Source organism: Acartia tonsa, chromosome 4 (genome assembly GCF_053477335.1).
Source record: "Acartia tonsa isolate MP-2025a chromosome 4, ASM5347733v1, whole genome shotgun sequence".
Lineage (NCBI taxonomy): Eukaryota > Metazoa > Arthropoda > Copepoda > Calanoida > Acartiidae > Acartia > Acartia tonsa.
In genome coordinates, this window is record NC_137263.1 from 28,409,431 (window position 1) to 28,432,603 (window position 23,173).

General features: G+C 32.2%; 1 protein-coding gene across 1 annotated transcript; it reads left to right on the forward strand.

The window, feature by feature from the left end:
• Positions 1–59: 59 nt before the first annotated feature.
• On the forward strand, positions 60–23,173 carry LOC145318078 (tektin-3-like). The gene is made up of 20 exons (XM_080159421.1): positions 60–151; positions 4,146–4,215; positions 4,842–4,915; positions 5,433–5,592; positions 5,965–6,075; positions 6,152–6,228; positions 6,834–6,945; positions 9,883–9,995; positions 10,334–10,428; positions 11,213–11,264; positions 11,531–11,591; positions 11,831–11,890; positions 13,571–13,627; positions 14,372–14,430; positions 14,565–14,670; positions 15,417–15,476; positions 16,040–16,114; positions 16,318–16,377; positions 16,950–16,965; positions 23,022–23,173. Exons 1-20 carry the CDS (start codon positions 63–65, stop codon positions 23,042–23,044), a joined length of 1,530 nt encoding a protein of 509 aa, XP_080015547.1. The 5' UTR covers positions 60–62; the 3' UTR covers positions 23,045–23,173.

Sequence of the window (23,173 nt, forward strand, 5' to 3'; positions counted from 1 at the left end):
AATTAATTAATAGTAATAATTCATAACAGATTTTTGTAAAGAAAATTTGTTAAAGATTAAAAATGGGAGGACAGGTACATGGTCCGAATCTTGGTATGGCCCCAAGACTTGGCTACAGAAGATCAGATGAAGACACTGAACAAAACGAAAGGTTGGTACTTTCTCATTTCTTGCTAAAGAGATCGTATGTGACATCAATTGAATTCATTGTTGTATTAATTTCTATATAGCTAGATGACTATTTCGCAATTACATTATTTTTCGCTATATGTTTCAAACACATTTAAACCTTGAATCACATGGATTTTTTCATGTTCACTTTTTCAAAATCTCTAACAAGCTATTATATAAAAATTTTAAGGAAGGTGGTATGATTGAATAGTTGTATGCACAAGTTTTTGTCAGAGGGTTGTGCGAATCTCACCCGAATATTTTTATTACACCTCTCGATGTTTGTCACCCCTTTTAAATCAAAATCGAGAGAGGCGTATTAATAATGCCTGCGTCCAAAATGGTGTTAAAATATCTTCAGGGATAATTGTAAGTGTGATATTAGGATATTCAATGAATATCCAATATGCTTGCTCAAGATAAAATCTACTTTAGTTTAAGCGCCCTGTCCGTATGGTTATATTCCAACCGTCTATGTGAAGCATTATAACACAATAAATTGAAAAACATAACTTAAGTTAATTTACTCAAAATATAAAGAATGGTAATTGCCTCACATAACTTTTGGTTACGTGAACACACACAAAAATTTCCTTTAGTCAGACATACAGATTCCTTTAGTCAGACATACAGATTCCTTTAGTCAGAAATACAGATTCCTTTAGTCAGACATACAGATTCCTTTAGTCAGACATACAGATTCCTTTAGTCAGACATACAGATTCCTTTAGTCAGACATACAGATTCCTTTAGTCAGAAATACAGATTCCTTTAGTCAGACATACAGATTCATTTAGTCAGACATACAGATTCCTTTAGTCAGACATACAGATTCCTTTAGTCAGACATACAGATTCATTTAGTCAGACATACAGATTTATTAAGTCAGACATACAGATTTATTTAGTCAGACATACAGATTTATTTAGTCAGAAATACAGATTCCTTTAGTCAGACATACAGATTCATTTAGTCAGACATACAGATTCCTTTAGTCAGACATACAGATTCATTTAGTCAGACATACAGATTCATTTAGTCAGGCATACAGATTTATTAAGTCAGACATACAGATTTATTTAGTCAGACATACAGATTTATTTAGTCAGATATATAGATTCATTTAGTCAGACATACAGATTCATTTAGTCAGACATATAGATTCATTTAGTCAGACATACAGATTCATTTAGTCAGACATACAGATTCATTTAGTCAGACATACAGATTCATTTAGTCAGACATACAGATTAATTTAGTCAGACATACAGATTCATTTAGTCAGACATACTGGTTTACAGAGACTAAGTTTAACGTAAAAGCTTTTAAAAATGGATTGCCAAATTGTGGCCCGCAAAATAAACAAAAAATTTATTTTTTTCCTTAATTTTCGGCTAATTTAGGCCGATACCATATTTGCTTTGAATATTAAGACAATTCTTATATCTATAATACAAAGTAGAACGATGTCTGTCTGTCCGTCTGAAGCTCAAGATCTCAGTAACCACTGAACCGATTGGGCTTACTCTTCAGGGAATATACCAACTGGTCCTGTGATGGTTTTAAGCTATTTTCTTGAGGGGTGGGACATAACCCCCCCCCAAAAAAAATTCTTTTACTTTTCTTTTTAAATCTAAAATATGAAAAATTGGTTTATCAAACCTCTTCGGGCAAAGTCCCTATAGGCTAGGGGCGGAGCCGCTAATTTATATAAAAGTAACAGGATCTGTGTCTGTCTGTACCGAGGATTCTTGCTGACCGCCAACTGAAACGGTTCTCCTTTACAGTGTTGCTTCTCAAAGGATCTGGAAAGGTTTATTACTATTTAGGGGGACGAACCATCACCCTGCCAAGAGAAATGGCCACTAGAAAAAAAACAATTTTTTTTTAAAACCAAAACTTAAATTGTGAGGAGCGACACCTCCCTCCCAAATCCAAATTAAAGTAAAGTAAATATCTTTAAAAATCCATTTGAAAACTGTTAAAGTTTTGTCCAAGTTTGATAAGTTTTATGTGATGACACATTAATTGTTATATTTTAACCACTTTACTTACAATATTCAATTCTATATTTGGATTATTAATAGTACCGAAGCTATTCTAGGATTTGAAACATATGTCTTTATGTCAATCTTTCTGTCTAAAACGTGAATTTTAATTTATATTTAAATTTTATCTGCTTCTAAACATTTGTGTGTGTTAAAATATATTTTTATTCCTAGAATGCTCCTAATATGACTTTTTTATACGTGAGTATGTCATGTTATATGTATGATTTTAAAATCTAGAACAAATGGTTATTCTTCCAGATCATAAATTTGGAATTACAAACGTAACATCTTAATATTTGTTCCAATGTGATATTCTCTTCCTTTTTCCCTTTTTGGTTTTCTCTTTCTTTAACACTTTCTATGGATTGCCGAATATTTTCCTATGATTTGAAACATCTACTTTCATACACAATCATCTCTTTATAGTGAATATTAGAAGACGAGCAAAGTCCCTCAAAAAATCAGGATGTTACGTCATAAAATCGAGGGATTATCCATTTCTTTTTTAGGGGTTTTCTTTTCCACTCCTCCTCTCCTCATCCCCCATTTTAATGACGTCATTGAGGGACTTTCTTCGTCTTCGAATATTCGATAAACAAGGATGACAAAATCCATAATTAGCGAAGGAAAACTTATTGAAATAATACAACAAATAATATAAAGATTAGAACCTTATAACCAAATTTAATTCAGCAATAAAGCATATCTGTTCCTATACAAGTAAACAACATAAAAAAACTAGAAATTAAAATTAAAGTACTTCTAGCTCTTCATTAATTTTGTCATGTAGCAACTCTATTATCGATTTCAGATAGTCCGTAAGTTCATTTCAAGCTAGCTGATACATATAACTATCTTATACGTCTAATTTTTAGAATAATTATTTCTAAGACAACAAGGTCCAATATTACAAGTGAAGCATCTCTACAATGAATCCTATAATGAGAGTATGGCCCAATCCAGTATCCTGTTTTAACACAATTTTGCAACTTTATGTCAACTTTTTGTTTCATTGTTAACTTGTCGTTCTGTCTCTTAAGAATTTATTTTTTTTATTTTATTATGTATTGTTTGTTCTCTTCCTTAACAAAGAACCTGTGCACTGCAATCTAAATAAGTACGCCAATCAAATAATTAATGTCAGTTAGACCTCATAATAGCATTAAAGGATATTTTTACTTTATTAACATCTTTTAAAATATAGTTATTTTTTCATCAATTTTCTCGCCACAGTTGTTTTACTATAAAAAAGAAGTAAATATACTGAGTTTTAGTCTTATAATCCTTTTCTATTATTTACTAAGTATATTTGCGATAACTTTTATTTAATGAAATCTTCCAATTTTTGACATGTACAAAACGGCCTTCTTACTTGCTTCAAGATCCATGTCAGATCTATATAGGAAATAAATGTCTATATACGAGCTCAAGTTTTCCAAGGAATATATGACTAAAACTCATAGTGCTCCAATAATCCATAATAAACTCTCATTGCCCAGAACGATAAGACCCATTATTTTACTTTATTAAAAATAAATTCCTTTTTTTTATTTCATGTAGCTATTTACCTTATATTGATGTATTTAATTTCTAATCATAAAAGAGAAAATTTAAATTTATAATATAATAAATTTAAGAAAACTCTGTTTTAAAAGAATTCGATTGTGGCGACATTTTGTGTGGTCAAATATTAAACTAAAATTGTAATCAGCATCATTAACCCTTTAGTGATGGTAATGTAAAGAAAAAAATATAATTTAAAAAATCTTTTTAAAATCATTTAAATTATTAAATATTTACTTTCTTTTAGATAGTAATGCCGGGTGAGGAAAATAGATTTATTGAGAAATAGATATGCATATAGAAAACTAGCCAATAGGGAGATAATTATATCGAGCCAACTCTAGTATTTATTATATTCAGAAGTGTAGAGGAAGAATGGGAAGATGAAACTGTAGAAACAGTTATAGCATCAAATACTTCAATAAATCAGGTTTATTTTTAACAAAGCATTTAATAGTTGAATTATTTATCCACTCAGTTTATAGTAATTTGGCTGCATCTACCATCAAAATGTATGTCTGCATTGACTTTTTTCTTCTTGAAATATAGATTGTGCAGGGCATTGCATCTGATTCTGCGCCTGATGAGATATTGATTGGAAGGAAACAAAACTTGGAAATTAAATATCTATTAATACTTCGTCAGTCCGGATAAAGAATCGATTAGGTTCTGATTTACATGGTATATACCTTGTATAAATGGTCTTATAATTTGTCCAAGAATTTGGTAAAGACTATTTCTAATGGCATTTCATCATTTAAAAAAAAAGATTCTACTGAAGTTAAAAGAACCATAAATTAATAATATATAACATAAGTCTGAAAATTAGAGCACACTTTAAAGCACACATATAAACATCAAATTATTGGAAATTGAAATATGTAATTAAACTTATAAATCAATTTCAAAATATCACAATAATTTCAAATATTCATTCTTTCTAGAAAATAATGACTTCTATAAATTTTGATAGAACTATTTTTCTTTCTGAAGCAATAGATTATTCACAGGATCGACTGTGTTCAATACTATTTTTAAAGGTTCTCTCTTTTTTAGGTTTCAAGTAAAAAAAGTAGTGTGAAAAGTACTGCAGTACCAGCTTGGTCATCTGCTAGAAGAAATGCTAGAAGGTGAATTTATAAAATTTAAACAAGTTATTAAAGTAACATAATGGAAGTACCTATTTTAAATGATACATTTTACTAAAAAATAAACTTTATTTGATAGTGTTATCTGAAGTAGCGAATCTGTTAATTAAGGAGAGGTGAAATAAATAAAAAAAGAGAGGAATTAATAAAATAGAAGAAAAGAAAATAGAAGATAAAATATTAGAATACACATTATAAGGGTGATAATTGCTAATATCAAACCAGCAGAAAAATTTATGACGGAGACAAATATCAAATAAATAGAAGATGACATGCTTACATGTAAGTCATATTAGAGCCTTTAATAATAATAGAATAATTGGATTATGCCTAATTTCGTATTTTATATCAATATAAAGAGCCCTGCTTGTCCAAAATTAGCCCCTTTCATTTATAACATTTATGTATTCAGTAAATGACATCACCTGACAGGAGGACAAAAACAGTTATAGAGTGCTTCACTTTTAGATTTTTATTTTGCAAAGAAAAATATTTTAAGGAATGGAAAAAGTCCTGGTCCTGTGAGCCAAGAAGATTGGAAAACGATGAATGAGATGAAGTATCGTCAAGCTGATATTACTTATCATAAGTCTAGTAAAACAAGAGCAGAGGCTGATAAACTTAGAACAAAGGAGGAAGCTCAAGCACTTACACTAAAAGTAATTCATGAAAACATACTCTAAATGCATTTTTTTACTTTCAATGCTAAATGATTTTGGGGAAAATAATCTTAATATGACGATGTTAATTAATCTTTTACCATTAAAATCCAATAAAGTTATGATTTAAGGATTGCCTAATTCAATCACTCTTTTAGGTTATTTTTTATTAGCTTAATTTATTTCCGTACAAATACAAATAACATGAAATAAACTATAATATTTTTGGATTTCTTTCATAATATATATACACTTTAAATATAACTCATTATCTGATCACTCTCATAGGTAATAAATTATTTCTTCCTTATACTTAGGCAAGTCTGTGAAGTAGTAATTATTAAGTTAATTGGTTTATTAATATTACTTTAGGAAAAGGCAGAGCACCGACTAAAAGAAAGACTCGAGGAAACTTTGTTTTGGTCTCAGGAACTTCATAATGAAATACAAGCTTGGGAACTGGAAAAACAAGATATGAAAAAGGTAAATACAATTAGTATTTTTATTTTATCAAATATTTAATGCAAACTTTTAAAATATAGATGCATTAATTTTTTAGGCAAGAAAAGATTTGATCCAAGTGCATAGACAAACTTGTAGACCAGCTAAACTAACTGATAAGTGCATAAGGACAAGGTAGGTTTTTTATCTTGATATTTTTAAACAAAAAAAAAGAGATAGAAATAGGAGTTTTTAATGTTTTTAAGTGATCATAATTAATACATCACAACTTAGGATGTGGTTAAATTATAGTTAAACAAAAAATAAGGAATTGAGAACCAAACAACCAAAGTGCTAATTCAGTTTTTTCTTTCTTCAAAATCTGAACTTTAGTTGGCCTTTCTCACATCGTTCTTTAGCTTCAATGATTTTAACATAATGATAAAAATTAACTAAACTGTGATTAATTTGTTTTATAATTATGATTGTGTTCATTGGCGTGTTGTATGGGTTGTCTTCTCCTATTTTTAAACCCCCCAAGGCACACGCCCAATAGTAAATTTCTGAGAACACTGATTGTGTCACTTTATAACAGTGCTCGGAAGCTGCTTTTAAGCCTCAGAGAAGTCAGCCTGTTACAATTTTAAAAATCAGCTAGAAGTATAAACCTGACCCAATTATGACAATCCCTCTTTTTGAAAAACTTGAGTCACTTCTCCCAAGCCCTGCTTTAAAATCTAAAATTTTATAAAATAAATTAACCTTATTTCGTGTTTGTTTCTATTCCTTTTTTTTTATAGAGAAAATAGAATTGGCTCTGACAAAGTTTTAGATCAAGTTGAAGAAAATTTAATAATGGAATTGGAAAATATCAGACTTTGGCAATTTAGATTTAAGATGGCTATTGAACAGGTAATATTTGTCATGAAAAAAAGAATCTTACTTTTAAAAATACCTTTGGCAGGCTTAATTTAAGTCCATATTATGCGTATAATAGTTCATTCCATTCCAGAACAGGATGACTTGAAAGTTTGACCCAAGAAGAATCATAAAGTTTAATATTAAAGTGCTTTGAATAGAGATTTAGAACAATTAAACTCGGTCACGTTTTAGTTTTAAATTTCTTCAATGGTTATATTTTCTTGGGTCCTATAAGGACAAAGAGTATGAAATGTCTATTTATATAGGTTTTTATTTTATTTTCGAGTGGGTAACTGTTGAATTTAAATTGAATAATATTAGGATGCGTATGTAATTATTAAGTGCATGCAGAGATCAAAAATGAATTTTTTTTGATCAGCTTGACTCTGTATTTAAGAATGGTCATAAAGAAAAGGACATGACCATGCTCCTAGGAGATTTCAATGCTCAAGTAGGGAGTAATAACGAGAATTTAGAAGAAGTCATGGGCAAATATGGCCTAGGCTTAAGTAATGGCAAGGAAAATGACAATGGTGATAGACTTGTAAGTTTTTGTATTGAAAACAAACTCGTCATCGGTGGAACCATCTTTAAACACAAGAAGATTCATACTGCCACCTGGAAATCACCAGATCAAAGAACCTTTAACCAGATAGACCACATCTGTATATCTAGACGTTTTAAAGGTTCCCTCCTTGATGTCAGGGTTGAAAGAGGACCTGATGTTAATTCAGACCACTATCTTCTAGCTTCAAAAGTTCGGCTTAGATTTAAAAAGCAGGACACAAAGCCTAACCCTAGGAAGAAATATAATTTAACATTCCTTAAAAACTCTGAAATGCTACAAGAGTTCAAGCTCACTTTAAAGAACAGATTTGAGGTGCTGACTCTTCAAGAGTATGATGTAGTTGAAAATATTTGGCAAGGTATCAAAAAAGTGTATAATGATACCAGCAAAGAAAAATTAGGTTTCAAAAAGGCTAACCAAAAGCTGTGGATCACTCAAAGATCCATTGATCTCATGGATCAAAGAAGAGAGGTAAGACAAAAGACACTATCCAGAAACTCTCCAGAAGATAAAGATCTGTATAAGATGCTCAGCAGGGAAATCCAAAGAAGTGTCAGAAATGACAAAAAAAGAACATTTGGAACACCTTGCAATGCAAGCAGAAAATGCTGCTAATCAAAATGGAATGAAAGATGTCTATGAGATTACTAAGAGCATTGCAGGTAAAGTACATAAATCAGGATCACACATCAGAGACAAGGATGGATCACTCCTCAAAACTGATGAGGATATTCTAAATAGATGGGCAGAGCACTTTTCTGAAGTCCTGAATCTTCCAGCTCCAGAGGAAGAAATGGAGATTCCACCCTCAGATGCACTGGATATTGACTGCCAAGCACCAAATCTATTGGAAATCAAAGAGGCCATTAAAAGTTTGAAAAATAACAAGGCCACTGGGCCTGATAACATACCAGCTGAGGTCATAAAAGCTGACCTAGATACATCTGCTGAGGCATTCCTACCTTTGATCACTAAGATATGGAATGATGAGCTATGTCCAGAGGACTGGAAGAATGGACATATTTCAATACTGGCCAAAAAAGGTGACTTGACCCAATGTGGAAACTACAGAGGGATAATGCTTCTTTCAGTACCTGGCCGTATCCTTGGTAAGATTCTTCTTAATAGAATAAAGAAGAAGGTTAATGAAAAGCTAAGACCTAATCAGGCTGAATTTAGACCTAACCGTTCCACTATTGATCAGAACCCCTCTCTAAGAATCATCATTGAGCAATCCAAAGAATGGAACTCTGAGCTTTTTGTAAACTTCATTGACTACAAAAAAGCATTTGATTCTTTAGACAGAAAATCTCTCTGGAAGATCTGCCGACACTATGGCATTCCAGAAAAGATAATCAATATCATTAAAGCTATCTATCATAAAGGAGGTGGAAATGTAATGTATAAAGGTAAACTATCAACCTTTTTTGAGATTGTAACAGGTGTCAGACAAGGATGCCTTGAATATTTGGGAGATCTGGACTTTTCTGATGACATTGCTTTGTTAACAAGCAATAGAAGTCAAATGCAAAGAAGGACTAACAGGATAACTGAAACTTCCAAGAAAATTGGACTTGAAATAAATGTTCCTTCAAATTCTTGAGGATGTAGATAGTTTTGAGTATCTTGGAAGTAAAATTGATGAAGCTGGAGGCACTTTGACAGATGTTAAAGCTAGAATTAACAAATCTAGGACAGCCTTTGCCAGCTTAAACAAAATTTGGAATTCCAACAACATCTCCATAAAGACCAAGTTAAGACTGTTCAAGTCAAATGTTCTCTCTGTTTTGCTGTATGGGGCTGAAACTTGGTTCCTAAACACAGCAGTGGTCTCCAAGCTACAGACATATGTCAATAAATGTCTCAGGAGAATCCACAAGATCTTTTGGCCAAATAAGATCACAAATGCTGAGCTTTTAGAGCGCAGTGATATGTCAGACATCAAACTGACAATAAAACAGAGAAAATGAAGATGGTTGGGGCACACTCTAAGGAAAGGTCATGATGATATAACCAATCAAGCTTTGACTTGGAACCCCCACATAGGAAAGAGGAAACCAGGTAGACTAAAAACAACCTGGATAAGGGAATTCCTAAGTGAACTGAAAGAAAAGAAAATTCCATCTTTCAGCAATGCCTCAAAACGTGCCCAATCAAAGGAAGATTGGAGAACCATTGTGCATGGCCTACGTTCTGCCGAGAACTAAAAGGCAATGATGATGATGATACAAACAAATTTGAAAATACCCTTGCGAGTTATATTTTACATGTTAAAAATATCAGATAGCCAATAAAAACAAATTTGTTTATACCAACAAATATTTTGTTGGTCCATTTTTCATTAATTTTGTGTATTTCAGATGGAATTTCAAGAATCTGAGAACAATGGTATAACTCGGGAACTGAGCAGGGAACTTAGAACAATGACGAGAGCCGCCACTATTGATTCTACATGTACACAGCTCAACAAAAAGTAATAATATTGTATAACTTATCTAATTTAAACATGCAGTAATAACATCGGTTTTATTTTTTGTTCAAAAATAAACAATCATATTACATATAGTAAGGGTTTTTTGTCTAAAGCTTAAGATCTCAATAACTAATGAACCGATTTTTTAGGTAAGCGTCACATAGCTCCTGTGATGGTTTTATGTCATTCTGTTATTGGATATAAGTCTTGAGATGGGTTTACTTTATATTTCTAGCCTTCTCTGCACCTTCGAATTTAGAGCCCCTAGAGTGTAAGGGCTTAACCACTATTCATTTATTAAAATGATATAAATTACAAAGTATATTTTACTTTTTAAGGAATAATAGACTTCAGCTTCATACTGGAGTAGATATAGTAGCCCTACCTGGATCTTGGGAAATACAAACCCAAAATAAAATTGCAGATTCAAGAAGTAAGACTTTCGATCTCACTTTCATTGCTTATCCTATTATATAAAGTAGTAAGCTTTTTTTGTCTGTAACGAAGGATCTCGCTAACCGCTGAACTGATATGGTTCTCCTTAACAGTGAAGCTTCTTATATGTCTAGGGAAGGTTTTTAACTATTTTTTTAATCGCCCCCACCCCCCATTAATATTTCCCTAGAGGCCTCTAGGAGCGTATATATTAGATTTTGGCTAAACTTTTCTATAATTAGGGTCGGTCCGTCCATAACGGAGTTTTTTCGTTAATTAAGAATGATCCTATCGATTTCAAAATTTCCATGGTGATATCTGTAGTAGTCAGGTACAATTTGGAAACCGTAGCAACTTTAAAATCGTTGCCATAATGTCTGTACGTCCATTTTATAAGCGAAGAATCTCTATAATCAAGTCAAAACAATGTAAGTGTGCCCTTAAACATTATATGTCTTTAAACAGTTTTTCAACAAATTTACTTACAATTTTGTTTCGTCTTTTATGATTTATATTCAGATTATTTTATTGTTTTGACACTCTACAATTGTTGGTGTTCGTTTGTCTTACCGTTTCTGAGCTTCGCTGTTCTGGATGTTGTTATCCTTGTTTTACCCATATTTGCTAGATGATGGAACACAGTAAGAGTTTTCAAAATTAACTAGGACGAGGGGAATTGTGGATTTGTGTCTGAACTCAATCTGCTTCTGTAATATCCATATTTATAGTACCTCTTTAGAACTATATCTTACCTGAGTATTCAAATGAATATCTATAATTAGAAGTTCGAGAATGGTCCCAGCAACTTAGAGCTGATATTGAAACTTTAGTAAGGTAATTGTGATATTTTGTTTGATACAAAGGTGCAACTATATCATAAGAAAGCTTTTTACCACTAAACTTGAGAATTAGGGTTTATATAGAGTTAGGGTTAGAGTGGAGATATCATAACCTTTTTACATTTTAGTCATCTGACAACGTTTCCAAAGTAGTCTTAAAATTGATCGTATCATTGGTTTTTGATATAGAAGCTAAACCTTGTTTTCAGGAGAATCAAAACCACGACCTACTTATTCGTTCAACCTGGATTGTTTTTTTAGATCTGCCTGTGTAGACTTAGTCAACAGATGGAAGAAAACAAATGAATCTCTAAAAGATAATGTAAGTTCTCAAATTAGTTATATACAGTAAACATAATTCAAGAATATTTTCATTCACAGAGGCTGAAAATTAGTCCTAGGATTACTTGTACGGAGGTACTATGGAGAAGGGAAGGAAAACAAATGGAATTAATTTATTTACATTCCAAGTAAAAAACATTTCTCCCTCTCGAGGCCTCCCACAAGATATTTCTAAAGGAATTCTGAATAAAAGAATAATTTCAAAAGCTTAATTTTAAGATTGAATGTTTGGATCATTCTATAACAAAGCTGAGAAGCAGACAAGATGCAACTGTAAAGGTAAAAATATGTTTTTTTTTTAAGCAAAGCTTTACTATGCTTAGGATTAGTGCCTTCTGCCGGCCGCACTGATGCGGCTGCGGCTGTTAGAATTAAAATATGGCCAATTTTTATATTCTACACCCAAAATCAAATCAATATACATATAACCCCTCCTTCACTTTATCTCTTTTCATATTTAATATATGTTTTTCATCTAAGCCGCGCATCTATGGTCATTTTAGGTATTGTTTTCAATACAAAATTGGTAAATACTAAGCGATTTTTAGGGTTTAGATCCTATAGTTTATAAAGATTCTAAATTATGATGAAAAAAATTCGCTTCTGTAGATGATTTATTGATGGGCAAGTTTAGACACTGCTAGTTTAGACACTGCTAGTTTAGACACTGCTAGTTTAGGTACTGCTAGTTTAGGTACTGCTAGTTTAGATACTGCTAGTTTAGACACTGCTAGTTTAGATACTGCTAGTTTAGACACTGCTAGTTTAGATACTGCTAGTTTAGACACTGCTAGTATAGACACTGCTAGTTTAGACACTGCTAGTTTAGACACTGCTAGTTTAGTCACTGCTAGTTTAGACACTGCTAGTTTAGACACTGCTAGTTTAGACACTGCTAGTTTAGACACTGCTAGTTTAGCCACTGCTAGTTTAGACACTGCTAGTTTAGACACTGCTAGTTTAGACACTGCTAGTTTAGACACTGCTAGTTTAGACACTGCTAGTTTAGACACTGCTAGTTTAGACACTGCTAGTTTAGACACTGCTAGTTTAGATACTGCTAGTTTAGACACTGCTAGTTTAGACACTGCTAGTTTAGACACTGCTAGTATAGACACTGCTAGTTTAGCCACTGCTAGTTTAGACACTGCTAGTTTAGACACTGCTAGTTTAGATACTGCTAGTTTAGACACTGCTAGTTTAGATACTGCTAGTTTAGACACTGCTAGTTTAGATACTGCTAGTTTAGACACTGCTAGGTTAGATACTGCTAGTTTAGACACTGCTAGTTTAGACACTGCTAGTTTAGATACTGCTAGTTTAGACACTGCTAGTTTAGACACTGCTAGTTTAGACACTGCTAGTTTAGACACTGCTAGTTTAGATACTGCTAGTTTAGACACTGCTAGTTTAGACACTGCTAGTTTAGATACTGCTAGTTTAGACACTGCTAGTTTAGACACTGCTAGTTTAGACACTGCTAGTTTAGACACTGCTAGTTTAGACACTGCTAGTTTAGATACTGCTAGTTTAGACACTGCTAGTTTAGACACTGCTAGTTTAGACACTGCTAATTTAGACACTGCTAGTTTAGATACTGCTAGTTTAGACACTGCTAGTTTAGATACTGCTAGTTTAGACACTGCTAGTTTAGATACTGCTAGTTTAGATACTGCTAGTTTAGACACTGCTAGTTTAGACACTGCTAGTTTAGACACTGCTAATTTAGACACTGCTAGTTTAGATACTGCTAGTTTAGACACTGCTAGTTTAGATACTGCTAGTTTAGACACTGCTAGTTTGCACCAAAGTTTTTTTTTCTCATAAAAGTCACCAAAGTGTCTAATCCAACTATTTTAGAGAATTTGTTTACAATACTTTGGGTACATATAATCTTTTTTCCAAGTTCCTCCACCTCATACATAATACATACATAATATTCTTGTATATTTTTATCAGGAAATTGAGGCTCAAAATAAAGAAATTGATAAATTAAAGAGTTCCCTAGCAGCAAAGGTACAAATATTGACTTAAATAAATCGTATACATTATACAATATACATTACAATAATTAATTGTAAATCAAAGTTCGATTTGGCCAAGAAGTTTACACCCGTCAAAAAGTCTGATACAAATGGGGTGGGTGGGGGAGTCATTTGCTTTTTTTTGTAACCAGGCCTGAAACAACTCAACAAAAAGAACTCGACCAAAAAAAAAAAAGAGTTACAACATTGCGTTTATGCATAGTAGTTGCTTTGATGAGATCCAATATGGAACTATTATAAGTAACAGCAGTGTTACCGCCTCTGTTGCCAAAAACTGACGTTAGATATTTTCAATCACTTGAGACAAACTTATTTATTTCTAAAAAATCCTAATATTTTGCCCTTGGCGCTTATTTGTTGAATTAGCGAATGCTTTAAAAATTTCAATTGTCAATTGAAAATTATAAGTTTTTCTCAAATGATTCAAATTATCTAAATTGGAGAAAGAAAAAAATTTAAATTTCGGTTACTAATTCTACTACATTAAAGCAATTGATATAAATTTTTATTTGGTTAAGTTTCTTTGTGTTTTATGTCTGGTTAAGTGGAACATACCCCCCCCCCCCCCTCCTTATTTATTTCAAAATAACAGTTGGCAAGTAAGCGTTAATCAAAATAATAAAGAAATAAAACGGAAAATTTTTAGAAAGGAAGGGATATTATTTTCCTTTTTCTCGTAACAAACTTTTAGTTTCAAATACTATTTTTTTATTAGGGACCTTGTCTTAAACTAGCTCAAACTAGATTGAATATGAGGACTCAAAGATCAGTGAGGTAACAATAATTTTAAATTAGAATCTTTAAATAGAATCACGAAAAACTCAAACAAACAGATTCACTACCATTACTTTTACAAGTAATGAAATCCTTAGGTTATTTTTTCAAAGAAAATGCATCCCTAATTATAGAAGTCGTGGTGCATGGGAAGAGGTGGATAGTTCTCAAGCTGTTCTTATTAGTGAAGTTACAACAATTCTGGATAATATTCAACTTCTTAATCAACAACTCAGAAAGGTTTTTTTTTAATTTTCAACAAAGACAAAATAGAGCGAGGAACAGAATTACTGGAGTGTAAAGGGGTGTAGGTCATTGGGCCCTAGAGGGTGTATCCGCCCATGGAAATTTTGCAACTGCACTCAGTGCACAGTACACATTAGACTATAAAAGTTTTAAAGATTTTTAATCAATATAATAGATTTGAAATCTGCATAAAATTTTAAGGATTTTTTATAAAATTCGTTTTTTATATAATTCTTTATTTAAAGGCGCAAATACGATTTAGGTTAATAAATTTTGACCAATAGGATAGCTGGATTGGAAACTACCTACGCTCTAATTGGTTGAATGGTGTACGTCGCTTAAGCTTCTCCAATCACAGATCTCAAAATTATTTAACTTAATTTGCATTTGCGCCTTTAAATAAAGAATTATATAAAAAACTAATTTTATAAAAAATCCTTAAAATTTTATGCAGATTTCAAATCTATTATATTGATTAAAAATCTTTAAAACTATTATAGTCTAGTACACATATAATACAATGAGTAAAATATTATCATAATAAACTGGACATAATCTTTCAAGGAACAGTATTTTTGGAGGAGGTACAAAATCTAAGGAGAACTATTCAACAGGGTAAAATGAAGCAAAACTTTTGTTCCAGGAGAAAATTTACACGGGATTGAAGGTCATAGATACCAAATTATGATACCCTGGACTTTTATGTTTACACTTGTATTATTAATTTTCTTGTTTTTAAGGTTGAAGGAACTTTAAAAGAATTAATTGGAGTAAAGACAAAACTTGATTATGATATCCAGGTATGTCATTATTAAGTATATTTTTCATGTTAGTAAATTAAGGCTTATAGAGGCACTTGAGGTATGGAGAGGGTGTGGTTGAATGAGGTCCACATGTTTTATTTTAGTTTTAAAAGAAAACTTCATCTTTTATTTTAGCTTGGAAAAAAACAAAATAAGAAAAAATGTAATTTAATTTTTTTTTTGGGGGGGGGGGTAGAGGATTTTTTTCTAGGGGCAATTTCTTTTGATAAGGTGGAGGTATAAAATAGTTTTAAACCTTCCCATAACCTATGAGAAGCTACACTGTAAAGGTGAACCATATCAGTTCCGCAGTCCTATTGATCAATCGGGAGGGGGGGGGGGGATTTTTTAGGTGTGATTTCTTTTGGATGAATGGTGGTACCCTCCCCCAAAATAAGTAGTTATAACCTTACCAAGACCTATGAGAATCTACGTTGAAAAACTGTATTGTTCCAGCGGATAGGGAGAACCTTAGGTAAAAACAGACAGGCAGACTCATGTTACTTTTATATAAGGATTAGTCATATGAGGTTTTTAATGCTTTTTTTCTTCAAAATTAGGTTAAAACTACAAGTCTACAGATTGATTCCATTAAATGTTTGTCAGAAAGAACTAAGTATCCAATGAAATTAAAGGTAAACAAAAACTAATTATTTGCTTTAAATTTTTCTATACTTTATAGTTTTGATTTATGACCGAAGTGTAGAAAAACGTATTTAAATTAAATTTTAGCCGTATATCGTGAAAGGACAGGCTGACATTTCCAATAAAAGAAAAGTTTTGTTATATAAAAAAAAACCTATTTAATTTTAGTCCAAAACTGAGCAGACTATTTCAGGATACGTGGCAGAAAGTTCTAGAGGCAATGGAAAAGAATGAAGAAAGAGAAGTTGAAAAGGTTGATATTTATTTAGCTTCGACCATGACATTCACAATAAACTTTCGGATGGAATTTCTTAACATTATTGATTAAATGAAACCTTGCAACAATTACTTGCTGTTTTTTAATGAAAGACTGTGCAATTAACCAGTAAACCTTAATTATAAAATTTGAAAGTTTAATAACAAAAAGTTACAGACATTAAAAAGGGCATGAGGTTGCTCGCAAAAGCTAAGAATCTTTCTTCTTTATAAAATAAGACTATTTCGCTTTGGACTGTGGAGGTATTCTCCATAAAAATATTTGAACTATAGAAAGCATCACTGTAAACTTAAAGGGAACTCATACCAGTTAAGCGGTTAGCAGACAGACAGACAGATTTTTTTTATGAGGATTATTAAAGAACGCACTTTCTAATATTTAAAAATTCTTTAGAATTGTATTGTCAATTAATCGAAATCCGAAAATCAAACTTTTCTCTCGGATTCGAATTTTACTTCTAAAATTGGAGGGTTAATCCCCTATTTGCATACTTGACTCCAAAGCTCCTTAAATACCATAAATATAACTTATTAATTTTTACAATCAAGGAGTTACTGATAATTGGTAAGATATAAAATAGAACTAATAACATACTCTAAACATTAAAGGGCGAATATAGGTTTGATATAATATGAGCTTATTTCAAAGGTGCCATTATATAGATTATAAATAACTTAAGGATATTGACATATTTAATTGTATAAGTCTGTTTATAGCTTAAAACCTTTCTAACTCAAGATAATATTATGTAATAAGTGTGGTTCCCTAAGAACCCAATTACCCTAGCATCACACAAGGCTTCGTAGCAAGGTTGAATTAAAAAGCTTTCGTAAAGGATAGTCGTAATAACGTGGAAACTAATTAATCAGGGGTAAATATACCCATCTTCTACCTTAATACAAATTATATAAAGTAAAATATTTAAAAGTTTAAAAAAACATCAAATAATGTAAAAAGTAAAAAAAAATAATTGATAAAATTTTCTTGGAGGAAGAATGATTTTAAATCCCTGTTTTTTTAAGGTTCGTGTGAGTGTGTGTTAAAATTGCGTACATCAGGGTTTTTATATTTTCCAGAATTAACCAATGATCTTTGTACAGAAAATAAACTTTAAGACGTATTATTTACCCTAGTCAAAACTTTTACGCAAATTATTTCTACGCTTTTAAAAAATTGAATTAAAGAGTATATAATCTAAAATAATAAACATTTAAATTATCTTTTAAGGTGCGTGCCATTGTAATAGTCAATCAAACTTAAGCAAAATAGTCAAAAAAAAGTCTTGTAAAGGGCTAAAATAAACCGTTTGTCGTCAATCTCATTTATCATATGTTCAATTGAAACAGAAAATTGCAAAATCTACTTAAGGATTTTTTTGAATTTTTAAATTTGGCATAGATATTCTAAAAGTATGAAATGGCACCTTTCATATAAGCTCATATCATATCAAACCTATATTCGCCCTTTAAACATTGACGCCATAGGACAATAAAATGTAGTTAGTAAAAAGATCTGACAAAAATATCATTTATTTACATTAATTACAAAAATTAATATCATAAATATTATTTTTTAGCTTAATCTTTAATATCACAGCTGACTAATTAATTGTATAAATTCATATTAAAAAATTTGTTAAACTTAAATGTAATGCATGTTGTTAATTTTTCACTTAAAGAAAGCCTGCAAGAAATATACTTTATAACTGCTGAAAAACTGCCAAAAGTAGACCAAATACCCCAAATTTGAAGCCTTCAACTTCAATAACAAAAAAAGTTGTAGGCATTTTAGCACTCTCAGTACAACGTAAAGTTAAACAGAATTTTTTGTTTTGACTATGAAAATGGGTGTTTTCATTGTAAATATATAAGGGGGGGGGGGGGGGGCGTAATGACATAAGTTCTGAACCGTGAGCAAAATGGTCTAAATATTTAGCTAGACCCTTCAAACTTGGTATATAAGCCTAGTCCTATAGGTATTACATCTAAATGGCAAAAAAATCCAAAAATTTTTATTTTAAGGTTAGGTTAGGTAAGAAAAACCCTGCGGAAATGGGGTTTTTAGGCTTTATTTGGTCTATTTTGATGTGGAAACTTACCTTAAATTGTTTTTTTCTTAGGGCTTTAACTTAAATACACTGTATCTATTCATCTGGACATTATTTAAGATGATTCAGCAAGTCGGGGACCGACCCCAGGGGGCTAGGTGGATGGCCCGCAAGGGTTAAGTGCATTTTTCCCAATATATATGTTCTGATATATAAAATTATAGGTTTTTTAGGTCAAGGAACTCAAATTCAGAGCCAAAATAAGCATTAGACTAATCTGAAGCTAGCCCCAGCGGGCTAGGTTGGTGGCCTGCAGGGGTTAAGTGCATTTTTTCCAATATATATCTTGTTATATATCAAAATATAGGTTTTTTAGGTCAAGAAACTCAAATTCTGAGCGAAAATTAGCATTAGACTAACATGAAGCTAACCCCCCTGGGCTATGTTGGTTTTCTGCAGGGCTTAAGAGCATTTACCTTACCTAACCTAGTAACTTACTTAAATTTTTACAGTTTTTTTTTTTTGAATAAACTATGTCTATTAATGAGGATTTTATTTAAGATGATCCAGCAAGTCGGGGACCGACCCCAGCGGGCGAGGTGGGTGGCCCGCAGGGGTTAAGTTCATTTTACCCATCATACATACATACAAATTATAAGTTTTTTAGGTCAGTTAACTCAAATTCAGAGCTAGAATTAGCATAAGACTAATCTGAAGCTAGCTCCAGCGGGCTATGTTGGTGGCCCGCAGGGGTTAAATGCATTATTGTCCATTGTATATCTTGTTATATATAAAAATATAGGTTTTTAAGGTCAAGAAACTCAAATTCAGGGCTACAATTGGAATAAGACTTACCTGAAGCTAACCCCTGCGGGTTAGGTAGATTTTCCGCAGGGCTTATGTGCATTTTACCTAACCTAACCTAGTAACTTACTTATTCTTTTTGTTATTTCCTTGAATAAACTGTGTCTATTAATGAGGACATTATTTTAGATAATCTAGCAAGTTGGGGACCAACCCCAGCGGGCTATGTGGGTGGCCCACAAGGGTGTAGTGCATTTTTCTGTGTATCTAAGTAAAACCTAGCCCGCCTGGGTCAGTCCCCGACTAGCTTTCTAGGTTAGGTTTGGTAAAATGCATTTAAGTCTTTCAGGCAACCCACCTAGCCCGCAGGAGCTAGCTTCAGATCAGTCTGATTCTATTATTAGCTCTAAATTTGAATTTCTGGACCTAAAAAACCTATAATTTTATGTATGACAACACATACTTTTTAAAAAAGCACTTAACCCCTGCGGGCCACCCACCTAGCCTGCTGGGGTCGGTCCGACTTGTTTGATTATCTTTAATAATGTTCTCATAAATAGACACAGTTTATTCTTGAAAAAAACCCTAAAAAACAAGTAAGGTTCTAGGTTAGGTTAGGTAAAATGCACTTAAGACTTGCAGGCAACACACCTAGCCCGCTGGGGCTAGCTTCAGATTAGTCTGGTGCTTTAATTAGCTCTAAATTTGAGTTTCTTGACCTATAAAACCTATAATTTGATGTTTAATAACACATACTTTTAAAAAATGCATTTAACCCCTGCCACCCACCTAGCCCACTGGGGTCAGTCTTTGACTTGCTGGATCATCTGAAATAAGGTCCTCATGAATGGACAGTTTATTTGAGAAAAAAAACCTAAAAAAAATATTAAATGTAAGTTTCTAGGTTAGGTCAGGTAAAATGCACTTAAGCCCTGTGGGCAACCCACTTAGCCCGCTGGGGTTAGCTTCAGATTATTCTTATGCTTATTTTAGCTCTGAATTTGAGTTCTTTGACCTATAATTTGATGTATCACAACATATATATTGGGGAAAATGCACTTAACCCCTGCAGGCCACCCACCTAGCCCGCTGGGGTCGGTCTTCAACTTGCTGGATCATCTGAAATAAGGTCCTCATGAATGGACAGTTTATTCGAGAAAAAAACCTATAAAAAAATTAAATGTAAGTTTCTAGGTTAGGTTAGGTAAAATGCACTTAAGCCCTGTGGGCCACCCACCTAGCCTGCTGGGGTCAGTCCCCAACTTGCTGAATAATCTTAAATAAAGTCCTCATTAATAGACACAGTTTATTCAAGAAAAAAACCTGTGAAAATATAAGTAAGTTTCTAAGTTAGGTTAGGTAAATGCTCTTAAGCCGTGTGGATAATCTACCTAGCCCGGGGGGGGTTAGCTTCAGGTTAGTCTAATGCTAATTTTCGCTCAGAATTTGAGTTTCTTGACCTAAAAAACCTATATTTTGATATATAACAAGATATATATTAGAAAAAATGCATTTAATCCCTGCGGGCCACCAACCTAGCCCGCTGGGGCTAGCTTCAGATTAGTCTAATGCTTATTTTAGCTCTGAATTTGAGTTCCTTGACCTAAAAAACCTATAATTTTATGTATCAGAACATATATATAGTGGGAAAAATGCACTTAACCCCTGCGGGCCACCCACCTAGCCCCCTTGGGTCAGTCCCCGACTTGCTGAATCATCTTAAATAATGTCCATGTGAATAGATACAGTGTATTTAAGTTAAAACCCTAAGAAAAAACAATTTAAGGTAAGTTTCCACATCAAAATAGACCAAAAAAAGCCTAAAAAACCCATTTCCGCAGGGTTTTTCTTACCTAACCTGACCTTAAAATAAAAATTTTTGTTTTTTTTGCCATTTAGATGTATTACCTATAGGACTAGGCTTATATACATAGTTTGAAGGGTCTAGCTAAATATTTAGACCATTTTGCTCACGGTTTAGAACTTATGTCATTAGTCCCCCCCCCCCCCCCTTAGTTACTGGCAACCTAACTTTATGCATAAAATAAGCTTGTGATTTTGTATCAGGCGAAGTAATTTTATTTCTGAAGAAGTAGTTGCACGAAATGCATCTGAACCGCATATTTTTTCCCTAGTTAATGGGTTAAACTACATTTATATAGCATATATTTGAATGAAATTCAATTTTCTACCACATAGTTTTTAAAATATCAAGACTTGAAAATCGCCATTTTATGATATATGCAATTCAAAAAGACGATTTTCAAGTCTTGATATTTTAAAAACTACGTGGTAGAAAATTTAAATTCTTTCAAATATATGCCATATAAATGTAGTTTAACCATTTAACCATGAAAAAATATGCGTTTCAATAAATTAAGTTCAAATGCATTTCGTGCAACTACCCCTTTCTATCATGAGCAATCGAAAACTTACAAATTTTTTTATCTACCTAAATTGTCACTTTGAAATGTCTACAACTTTTTTTCTTATTGAACTTGAACGCTTCAAATTTGTGTATGTGTCTACATGTGGCAGTCTTTCCGCAGTTAGATCAGTGTATTTCTTACAGGCATCCTTTAAGAAAATTGACTTTAAAAGTTTTAAGCTGCTTAACAAAGTCACTTGGGTAAAATCAGCGAGTAACATCAAAAATGACTGTTTAAGCCGTTTTCAACCGACAGTCAATACAAAAAACTGCAGACCGACAATTTCCTAAAATTTTTAAGAATTATTTTGAGTAAAAATTTGATTGCAGATCTCCCATTCACATTTGTGACTTTATTGACTCCCAACACAACCAAAAACAAGGATGACAAAATCCATAAGTAGCGAATCACAAAATCTATTATGAAATAGACAAACGGAAATAGTGAGTTATAAAGCAGATTAACTGTTATTATAACAAAGAAAAGAAAGAGAGATATATGCAAATAAATATGCAAAAACTTAAAATCGCGAATCTTAAAAAATTAAGGTTTATGTCTGAAAGTTCAAAAAAGAAAAGCAGCTAAAAAGCTGCTTAAAAGTAGTCCGACCGCTACTGATGATTCATATTTAATTATGCTCCATATTGATGGGAATGTTGACAAGAAGTGTCAGCCTTCTATCTTTTACAGGAGCCAAGAAAATCTGTTTGAAAAATAAAAGCGGCTGAAAAGCAGTCCGAAGGCTATTGATGTTTTATACCTAATTATGCTACATATTGATGGGAATGTTGTCAAGAAGTTTCATCTTTATAGGAGTTGGGAAAATCACGATTCTTATGGATGGACGGACATTTTTAATTATAGAGCAGCTTCGCTACTAAAAAAAATAAGTTAATACAGGAATATTAAGGGATAGGGCAATAGACGATAAATTGATGTACAATACATCCCTAATAATGATTTAAAAATTATCCTTTCTGTGGAATACGAATATAAGTAAAAAATTTGGACATTACCAGTTTAGGTCCCGCATTTTCAACAAAGAAATAAATTTAGCTTTTATAAATTAATTTTGGTTCTTTTTCATGCTGGCATGGGTTTGATTGGTATAACTTTACTTTGTTAGTAATCTCTTTTAACAAAGATATTACATCATTCTTGATTTAAATTGTGGCCATCTAATACATTTTTATTTATTATTTCTTGTATTTTTTATCCTTTAAAATTCAATGAACTGTCCAAATAAACTATTTAGTTACATATAATATATTTAAAATGGCTATTCAATTCATAATCAAAACTTCTAATTATGTTGTATATGACGATATTTATTGTTTTAGAGGAGACTGGGTCCTCAGGATAGCGAAGAAAGTGAACTAAGATCACTAATATCAAGTTCTTATGATTAAGAAACCAAGTGCAATCTTCTTATTATCCAGCTCCAATAAAATAAATCATACAGAATCATTATTCACGCCAGGCTACAATTGAA